Source organism: Nicotiana tabacum, chromosome 7, assembly GCF_000715075.1.
Source record: "Nicotiana tabacum cultivar K326 chromosome 7, ASM71507v2, whole genome shotgun sequence".
Lineage (NCBI taxonomy): Eukaryota > Viridiplantae > Streptophyta > Magnoliopsida > Solanales > Solanaceae > Nicotiana > Nicotiana tabacum.
The window spans coordinates 108404789-108415872 of NC_134086.1; the positions used below are offsets into that span (position 1 = coordinate 108404789).

Here is an 11084-nt window from a genome sequence, read left to right on the forward strand (position 1 = left end):
GTCAGCAAAATTGATCCTTTAGGCACTTGATTTCTCATGCAGCCATGGAAAGAACTTGAATTATATGTGCGCGCTAATGTAATGATGCTCCTCTTTAAACAACTTTAATAAGGGCAATATGCTAATGGTGAATGAAATTATACTGTTTTCGCCAATCCTCTGTTCCTTCTGAGTTCTCAAAAGATAGCATTGCACACTATAGACTACTTTATGAACTATATATATAGAACTGTTTCCAATTAATCTTTTGTAGACTGATATCAATCTCCTACTTCTCTGATGCTTTCTGCATAGCGAGATATCTGAAGCATCGAAAATTTTCTTTCCCGTTATCTGGCATTCACCAATAAACTTTCTTGAAACACAAAAATTGGCAGGCAACTGAAAATTTTAGTACTGTAAAGTTGTGTGTTTATTTGTCTAACAAACAACCACTAGAAAAAGAAAATACATTTGTGCTTCCACAGCCATTCCTGCTGTGGATTAACTTTCACATTCAAACCTGTAAAAATGACCCAATATACTATAGACATTCTGATGTCATCAAAATTCCTGACATACAAATATAAGCTTAAAAATGAAAAAGAAGGAAAATAATATGCACAAAGATGAAATTGGGCAATTACAAATACAAAGAGGATAATGAGTCCTATATGTGCTGCTGGCAGAATTGCAGAAAGATCGATCATCTTGGCCCTGATAACTCATCAGGTCGTAGATTATAAGTGGAGTCTGCGATAATCCAATCAGTGTGAGGGTGGTGAGCGGGATAGTCCTGACGGACCATCTCCTCTTTCTGCCATTCTTCCCACCTCTCAGCCAGGCCATCACCTTCAAGCATTCTCACCACTTCTGACATCTTTGGACGTTCCATTGGCGAGCTCCCTGTACAGAGAAGAGCTACCCGAATAAGCTGTTCCACCTCTTCTTCTTCATAATTACCTTGAAGATCTGCATCTACTAATGTTTCATACTTCTTGTCCTTCAGAAGTCCCTTGACCTGAAATTTCAGCCAATTTTTAGAGGTCAACAAAGGTACATAACCATTCATTCATATGGCTGCCATTTACAACAAAACACCTCATCACGTCACTCAATAATTAATTTCATCAAAATAATAAGAAAGCATTCACCAAAGAAGCTATAGGAGACTGAGAAGACAGAAAACCGGAGAGCATGAGGCTCCTGATTCTCTGCTCATATTTGAATCGCATTGAATTTCCAAGTTCAGAAGTCACTTCATTTAATTTCCAAGTTTGAGTAGTCACTTTATTTAATTTCCCTAATAGTTCAAGTTAACTTCAACCACAGTGAAACGCTTGCCGTCCTCTCTTTCACTCCTCAAGGAAAAGTTCCTTTTCTCGAGGATCCTCCCAAAGGAGTCCCCTTTCGCTAAGCGTATCTTTACCTCACCTACATTCCAATGCAACACTAACCAAATACAGAGGAAATAGCCAAGCAATTCAGTACAAAAAAAGAATATATACTATTCTCTCTGCATAAAAGTGACAGTCAATTTGGCATGGAAGGAGTATCTGAATCTTCCGATGCAGGGATAAGCAAGATAAGTGTTTCTGCTAACCAAAGGGAGAAAGAGATTTTTACACTAAAGATCAATTATCGAACAATCTGCTATTATTAGATAATAAAACTTATCCACCCTGACCTTAACACAAATGTGACAAACATTTTAGCAAGAAATGGTTAAGTTCTAGAAAAACAAAGAAAATACAGAGTGCGCATAAATCCAAGTCACATGCAGAATATTATTTTGGAAACCTGGATGTTTTGAATGATCTAATATCAAAAATAACTGAAATCATACATGCTAAACTGCAAAGTAAGCCCTACTAGAACTCACAATAATTTTTTTATAAGGTAAAGCTCACAATATAAATCCATACTTATTAATTTAGACACAAATTCGCAGCTTTGAGACTTGAGAGAAGAAAGAAAGAGAGCTATGAGCTTGTATTATATGCGTAAAAGAATGAGGGAGATGAGAAGAATCTGAGATTTGTCGTTGAGGGGAGTATAGTGGATGTGGGTTAAATACAGGGGTAGGGAAGGGAGAAAAGGGCAGAAATGGGATTGGGGATATAAGAGGGAAAGGCAGGGAAAGGGACGTGACAGAGTCGCTTACTCGCTTATCTGCTCGTCCCCATTTGGCGTGGTAGGGTTGTTGTCTGTATGATTTGCAACTAATGATAAGAAATGATGCAGGTTTTACAAATCAGCTTTTCGTCATGTTGGGTACAGAAGCGATGGTGTTCTGCTTGCAGGCAGACGAATGCAGGAAAGTGGGTCCCTCTCACCTATGCTCACTTCCATTTTAAAAGTCAGCGGCACGACAAAAACTGGCAATTACAAAGAATATCAAGCTTTGACTTATAAAAGAGAAGAGAAAAATGATTGAGGTCTCCAGAATTAATCAGAAAAGATCTACAGATAAGCTAGAATTAGAACAACTAGAGTATGTACAGAAGTTAGTAAATGCTTACCCAATCTAGCAACATGACATCATCATCATTTGCAAGTCGAGCAAGATCAAAAGCCCGTTGCCCAGTTATGAGCTCTAGAAGCAAACTTTCAATAATACCCAATCTTCTTCTTTGAACTCCAAATCCCTATGACGGACATCCAAATAGGACTTCTAACGACTCTAAGTAGTCTTCAATCGCCATGAGTTTGGCTAACCCAAAATCCCCAACAACTGCTTCATACTCCTCATCCAACAATATATTTGCAGCTTTGACATCACGGTGAATGATCTTAGGGTCGCAATGATCATGTAAATAAGCAAGGCCTCTTGCAGATCCAAGTGCTATACGCTTCCTTATTGACCACTCGAGTGGTGGATCTGATTCTGGCCGCTCTACAAGAATGTCAATTCCCCGTAAGAACAAATTCAGGATGTTAAGTAAACTAGTGGCAATTTCCTATTTTGGCTTAAAGAGAATTTACTTATCGGTATCGTGTGCTTCAAGCACAACTAAGAATTACTTTCTATTCCTGACACTACGAATTTAGATGATAAAACTTGAAGAGATATCATAATGTTTGGTAGACATCAAGGATGACAACACTTGTGAAATTGCTTGATAGAACACGAGTAAAAAGAAACATCAACTTCGCACTAGGATTTCATACTCATAATTATAACTCACTAACTACTAATACAACCACTACAAATATCAAATAATGTCAAGTTTACACAATGATCTACAACTCTGCAGTAACTTCTCCAAATTTATCACTAGACCATAACTTAATTCCAAAAAAGAATAAATAAACATTTTTCTGAGAATGAAAAAAGAACAAATAAATAAACATTGTTATTGGTTTTTAGCTTTTTCGAGTGCTTGAGCTGATGTATTTTGACTAAATGAAGGAGGAATAGAAAAAGAAATGCAGAAAATTCCAGACTAAGAGATACCTCTTAAGCGCGAAGCAACACTTCCATTCGACATGTATGGATAAACAAGCAACCGTTCAGTTGCTGTCATGCAAAAGCCCAACAAACGAAGTAGATTTCGATGCACAGCCATGCTAATCATTTCTACTTCTGTCTGAAACTGTAACTCCCCGCCTTGAGTACGCTCTTCTTTTAATCTTTTAACCGCAACTAAAGAGCCATCAGCCAACCTACCCTTGTAAACCTTGCCAAACCCTCCTCTACCAAGTATATTCTTGTTGCTAAAATTGTCTGTTGCAACTTGTAATTCGCGCAAGGAAAACCTCTTGAGTTGTCCAAGATGAACTTCTGGATCCTCCTCAGCTGCAAAACAAGGTAAAATTGTGAGAATACATTAAATTAAAATTAATAACAAAAAACTAATTGAGATGTTTGATTGAGGCCTCCCACCAGGAACATCAAAGAAGTGATCTTGTGGTTTCTTTCGACGCCACCAAGCAAGCAAAATTGCAGGAGCTGCAAACAGAAGAGCGGCCCCGGCAGCAACTCCTCCAGCAATTGCCCCGGTTGCACTGTTGCCCACACCTAGGAGTTTCGAATTTTTAAGTTGTTATAATTGTTTGATGGATGACTAAAACTTAACAAAGACAGTTCTAAACTTCTAAAAAAAGGGATATTGTAGTTTCACCATTAGCACTCAAACCAAGGAATATGTTCTTTTTAAAATGGCTCACACCTAGGAATATGTTGTAAAGCTAACGTGCAAACAAAAGAAAAAAGATGCAGATTTAGGTTGATATCCCTCAATTTATTTACATCAATCCGGTAACTGTTTGTTATTTGGCCTCTTCGTGGTGGTGGTTTATGTACAGCACTAACGGAAGACAAGGATAACTTTGGACAACATTCATGGTCGGATATTTCTCCCCCATGTTGCTGGTAAATGCACAGTAACTAAATTCTCACCAAAGCTCTGATACTATGTGGAACAAGAGACATGGAGAACGAATTTGAGAGAAGCACGACGATAAATTTCTTATGTTTGGGTCCTTTTATAGTCAAGAACATTCAATTTATATAGTTACATCCGGGATGTCGTACACTTCTGTATTCACATCTAAGTCTAATCCATTTACACAATCTATCTAGCAGTAGATAATCCCAAAATCACTTGTAAAATACTTATCTCGCTTATAATCTGTTTGGCCAAACTTTTGAAAGGTCAAAAGTGCCTTATATAAATAAATAAATAAACTTATTTTAGAGAATAAAGGCATTCGGGCAAGCTTTTGGTGAAGAGATAAGTACTTTTGGGCAGCAGAAGCAACCTTTAAGCTTTAAAGCAGAAGCTCAAAAGTAGCTTCTACCAAAAATAATTGCTTTTGATTTTGTAAGACATGAATACCCATTGCAAAAATTTATATTTACCAAATTACTCAGTACGTAACTTTCTAGTTTTTACAATTATCCATTAAAGTTTCATATTGTTATATCTAGGAGGTGTGAGAGGTTAGTCCTAGTGGGTACGAGGAGAAGTAGAGGTAGGCCAAAGAAGTCTTGCGGAGAGGTGATTAGGCGGCAAATGACGTAGCTAAAGCTTACTGAGGACATGACTCTTGATAGGAAGGTGTGGAGGTCGAGGATTAGGGTAGAAGGTTAGTAGGAAGTCGAGCGTTTCCCTTAGTCTTCCTCAGTTCGATAGCATTAGCGTTAGTATCATTTTATTCTTAGATTGTTATTACTATCTATCGTTTAATTGCTATCTTGGCTTCGTTTTTCTTAATATCTTGTGTTGTTACTACTTGTTGTCACTGCTTCTTTCATCTTTTCTTTGGCCGAGGGTCTATGGGAAACAACCTCTCTACCCTCCCAGGGTAGGGTAAAGCTGCGAACATCCTACCCTCCCCATCCCCCACTTGTGGGAATCCACTGGGTTTATTGTTGTTGTTTTGTTATTTGATCTATGTTATACTATCAGAAACCTAAGTGAGAGAAATGATTAAAGTGAGACCATTACATACATAAGATTATGTGCGCGGTTGGAAGTAGGATTTGATTCTTAAAAAGGAAGAAGGTTGTTTTGTTTTATTTTTTGAGCCAATTATAGGATTCAACGCACATTTTGCTCTATTTTCTTTGACATCATTATTATGTGAGTACCGGTAATATTCTTTACATGTATTTTTTTGTAATTTTTGGTTTAGATTTGCTCCTCTACTTATTTGGTAGGCATATTCCATAAAGAAGTTAAATTTAAGAGTTGGTAAACCAAATAAAAAATAAGAAATCATATTATGCAGGCTCATTCATCTATTTAAATAATATTAATATTTTAAATAATGCTCATATCTTATTAAATATATAACATTACTTTATTAACACAAATAAGTGTTAGAACAAATTTCAAGCATGCTTTTAGAAAAGTAACAATTATTATAATATGCAAATGAAAGCTTTTAAAAGAAAGATCTTGTTAGGGGCTCATTTCTTGCCCTAAAGCAGTCAGCCCTTCCCCTTCCTTCTTCCCGACATATCCTCACTCCTAGTGACCAAGGGTAAAGGTCTTTTACCAAAGAAAATAGGAAAAAGGGAAAAACTGTGAGATGCCAAAGCTTCTTAACCCATAAAAGCATAAATTATTTTCAGCAAACCTGAGGAAGAAGGGGGCGTCGGAGAAATAGGAGGAGGTGGAGCAGCTGGAAGAATATCCAATTGATTATTAGCAAAACTGAAATATTGACACTCAGATGTTAGATTTTCTTTATCATGATTCCAGTTACAGAACTAATGTATAAACTAGTGCTTTTTGCAGACCTGATAGGAGTGAAAAGTGAAAAGGAACCATTGACTGGAACAGGTCCTGTTAAATTATTGTTTGACAGATCACTGCATTGAGAGAAATGACCATTAGCACCTAAAGATTGAAAACACTGATAGTGAAAAGAGCACATGATAAAAAAGGCACCAGCTTTATACTTACAGCACTTGAAGTGAAATGACTGTGGTTAGCAACATGGGAATACGTCCATTCAAACTGTTATTGTTAAGCCTCCTTCAATTTGGCAAAGAAAAAAAAAAGTTAGACCAAACTTGAGCAGACAGGACTCAGCTGATTTATCAGTCCATTTGTACCATGTAGATTGTAAATACTTGAGTAATGAAGAAAAACTAGTAATATCAGAAGATGCTACAAAATTCATGTCCAATATCCCAGAAAGTTTTTTGACACTGTTTCAGGTTGAGTTTTATGTGTATATACAATCTTCAGGAATTATCAACATTCTCAGGGTTTCAGGTAATAAGAAGAATAGCATGATATCCTGTTAAGCAACGGCAGTGAGCCTTATACAGAGCAGCAACCGCAATTTTATCGACCACTCATATCCACCTAACTTTTTGCAGCCTATATAAGGAAAGTAGGAACAATGCCTAACAAGAATTAATGGACAATTGCGAACAAAGTGTGATGCACAGGACACAAATTTCATTGTCAAGTACTGGTGTCAGACACACATCGAGCACGTGTTAGTCTAGTTTTCTGTAACTTTTTCTTGAATTCTCGGACACGCATGTCCTCCATTCGGACACCCCAAGACACCCAGTTTCTCTAGTGCTATGAGCGCCTTCAGGTTTTCTTCTTCCGCATCCTCTTCCTCTCCCTCTATATGAATAATATAAGCCACATAGAAAAATGTTTAGAAATTATGATACTGTCTCCAATTGGCCTTGATACTTCAGGTGTTTGAAAATTTCATGTCTTCATGTCAACATGGCTGCTACTTGGTCAATAAACAGCAAAGTCTATCCCCATTATCCAAATAACTAAACAAGAGAAATGAAGGTTTGCTCTGACAGCACAGTTTTGCTCTAAACTATTAGCAACTTTCACTTTTGCTAAAATAGTAGGTGCTATTTTTGAGTAAGCAAAATCTTCAGAAAATAAAAGCTCAAGGCTTAAGAAACTATTCAGCAAAAGAAAAGAAGACCAAAAACAAACACACAGTAAAAGAGGCAAAAGGATGAATAACTCGTACAGGAATCGTAGTTTCTGAAGCTTGCCCAATGTGTCAGGGATTGGACCATTTAACCTGTTCAGGTAAAGATCCAAGCTCACCAAATTCGTCAAATTCCCCAGTTCAAAAGGAATTCTTCCACTTATATTATTACTATAAAGTTCCCTGAAATTAGGAAAAGAGGTCGTAAGCAATTAGTTCAGCAACTTCCTGACCACACAATCTGCAAAAATAAAGGGCATTCACATAAGCCATAACATAGCAATGTAGCACATTAAAAGTTAAGAAGTGCATCCACACACTACACCTTTTGAGAGAGAAAAAGGAGGTTCACAATGAGTTTGAAGTGAAAAAGAGAACATGCAGTGGAGGGGATTCTCTCCATGGAAAGAGTATTCATTACTGCTTACAGCAGCTCTCAGTTCACTCACTCATCTTGCTACTTCAAATAAAAGTTATGAAAGGAATCCATTTAACTTTTAAGTTATTTCACAGGATACTGCTTTTACAATCTACAGATAGGATTATCATCATGATAAAGGAAATGAAGAAGTCTCCGGACCAATTTGAGAGTGGCATAATCCACTATCAGCTTAGCAAGAAAGAAATGAAGCAATATGTAGAAAGCTTTAAGTATTCTATGTTCAACGGAATCACCAGCATATGGATTTGTTAAAATCAATATAATTGAAGCAGAAAAGGTGTTTTCCTATCAACTTCCATTGGTCGACCAATTCAAAGGTGCATAAGATAAGAAATTTGTTAACCAAAGTGGAAGTACAATCACGACACATTTCTTATGAATTAACTCAGAGAAAATATTCCCAACCAGAATAAAGAAATGAATCAAATGATACACTTTGGCATGAGAATTTGGAAAACATGGAAATTATTAATACTAGAAACCCATAGCCTAATAGTGCAAACTCAGAAGGACAAATAGAATGTGTGTCTACTGTCAAATAAATCCCCTCCTTCTCAGTCTAACTAAGCTTGGACAACTGAAGTTTAGAAAAGTGCATTATAAGTACTTGTTTTATAAGAGAAGTGAATTCACATAGTTTGTTAGTATAGAATAATAGCTGAAATATCTGGAAATCTGGACTATCATTGCAGTAATTTAATTCTTGAACGTTGTAACTTTGCCATTTAAGAGGAAGTATCATGTAGATTTAGACAAATTAAAAGAAGTCCATCATCTTGGATCAAGGATATGTAGGTATATCCACTAGATACATTCTAGTACCTCTAGAAAAATAAGATGAACATTTTCTCTTAATTAGGGTGTGGATATCAAGTCAACAGAGCAAATCAAAGTTCCCTGGCAAGTTCAATAATCTATTCATACAAGAAACAACATATCTTCGTGCCCACTCAACGCACAAAAAGCATCACCAACATAACTGAAAGTGGTACTCACCATATCATAATTTCTCGACCAGAAGAATACAAAATAAGGATTGTCAGGGTTGAACATAATTAAAAGCTACTGCACCATATACTAGTGAAAATTGAATGAAGAAGAAATTAACCCTTACAATTTCCATATTCCCAGTCCTTGAGTTAGATCATTCATGATATTTGAATAGATTTATCGGTTCCTACGAACAGCTATACACTAACATCAACTTTCTTGGTACCTATTTAGTATTATTTCAAACTTATCCAATCACAATCTACTCGGAGTACACAAACACTAGTGACTTAACACAGGTATATAGATGCATATATCACATGTCCATTATGACAATTTGCTAATAAACTACAAGCCAAGGAAACAGAAATACTACAGAAAGGCGGTTCAATTATCACGAAAGTTTAACTTACAAGTACTGCAAATTCGGGAGTTGACCCAGCTGTGGAACAAGTTGACCCGACAAATTTGCATTTCCAAGATCACTGCATGTAAAACGAATGGAGCTAAATTGATAAATGAACCCCATAGCACGAAAAACCAGGAAAGAACCTAGGTTTTTCTGTAGCTTACACTCTAGTTACACTATTCTCACTGTTGCAGGTCACATGAAACCAAGTACAAGGATTGACAAGGGTTGGATCCCAACTCTGTAAAACATTGTTAGGATCAGCCAAGTTGGTCTTCAGCGCATTCAATGCATCACCTGTCTTACATGAAGTGGTTAATAATCAGTAATTAGCTTATCCAAGTACCTCCTTAGTAATTAATAAGCATTAATAGTTCATCACTTTATAAAGGCTGTTTCTTCAATAAAATTAACCTCCTTATTGTTAAATAAATAGCTTATCCAAGCACATTAAACTAGCAATTTTTCTATTATATTAGTTATACTCAAACTGGTCTTTTTTCTGCTGCAACCCCCCCCCCCACCCACCCACCCACCCCACCCCCAAACAAACAGGAAAAAACCCATAACTAAGCAATAACAACGAGACCACAATGATTCACAAATTAAGCTCAGAATAAGATTAATTAACTGCAATTCAACTGTTTAATGCAATGAATATACCCATTTAAACTCCAATTATTAAACAGTCAATCTGTTTAAGCAAAGAAAAAGCAGAAAGTCAACATCTTTTCAACTTAATATGAATCAAACAATCTGAAAATGTAAACTCAAAAGAACAGACCTTCAATATTAGCGGAGACAGGAACCAACAGCAGCCCAATTAAGCAAAGAAAAGCTGAGACAAAGCCCAAGATCCCCAATATCCATTGATCCATTATTCCACCCAGTCCAATTCACCACAACCGCCACCACCTAAAACCTAGATTTTCCTCATTACAAATCACTCACAATTTCACATACCACATCTTCAACAGTCAAAAACCCAGAAAAAGTAATCAAAACCCTAATCCCAAAAGAAGCAGAGAACACAGTATAATTGAAGCAAACGTCACAAAGAGATCAACAAAAAGCTTCAAGAAAAGATTTTTTACTTTCTTGGAAAATTGAGAATGGCATATAAATCACAGAGATTGGAGAAACTGTAAGTTCTCTTTCTGTGGTTCTTTTTTTTTTTTTTGGGTTAAAGTTCAATAATAATATGGAATAGTAGTATGTAATAAAATTCAACGGTCCAAGGGGAAGAATGGTGATAGTCGTCGTTGCAGAGGAAGAGAGAGAGTTGGTCAAAGGTTGTGCTTTGCTTTCACAGTTGTCTATTCTATTTGGGAAAAAAGAGCATTACTAGTGCTGTTCGGTTTATAACATTTTATACATTTCAGTTGGTAAATTTTACCCAAAGAGAGTATTACCGTATAAAAGAAAAATATTATACAGTTTCTGAACCAATACCTTAAACTACTTAAATTAGTTAAACAATAGATTTATTACGTAAGCTCATTTGGTACAAGGGATAAGAGATAATTAATCCTGGATAATTTATCCTAGGATAACTTATTTCCAACCAAACGAGCCCTTAGTGTCTCGATCGCACGATACTGATTATTACTTACTTTGACCTACAACAATAACTACGACAATAATAAATCCAATATAATCCCACTGATGAGGTCTGTAAAAGGTAATATGTATGCGGACTTTACCCCTGCGTACCTTGAGAAGGTATAGAGACTATTTCCGATAAATATTGGCTCGAGAAAGATAAAAGGTAAAACAGATAATAAGTAACACCAGCAAACCAATAAGAAAACTATAGCGAAAGAAATAATATGT

At 36.3% G+C, this 11084-nt stretch overlaps 1 protein-coding gene across 2 annotated transcripts; it reads right to left on the reverse strand.

Moving 5' to 3' along the window:
• Positions 1-370: 370 nt before the first annotated feature.
• LOC107783053 (somatic embryogenesis receptor kinase 2) lies at positions 371-10622 on the reverse strand. 2 transcript variants are annotated; one of them, XM_016604012.2, is made up of 11 exons: positions 10036-10622; positions 9416-9548; positions 9256-9327; positions 7450-7593; positions 6396-6467; positions 6230-6301; positions 6067-6143; positions 3866-4000; positions 3437-3778; positions 2502-2875; positions 371-1000 (listed from the first exon to the last, which is right to left on the reverse strand). In XM_016604012.2, exons 1-10 carry the CDS (start codon positions 10127-10129, stop codon positions 2628-2630), a joined length of 1389 nt encoding a protein of 462 aa, XP_016459498.2. In that variant the 5' UTR covers positions 10130-10622; the 3' UTR covers positions 371-1000; positions 2502-2627. The 2 variants fall into 2 exon arrangements, with proteins under 2 accessions (XP_016459498.2, XP_075073583.1); XM_075217482.1 differs by lacking the exon at positions 2502-2875 and having other exon boundaries at positions 10036-10596.
• Positions 10623-11084: the final 462 nt, after the last annotated feature.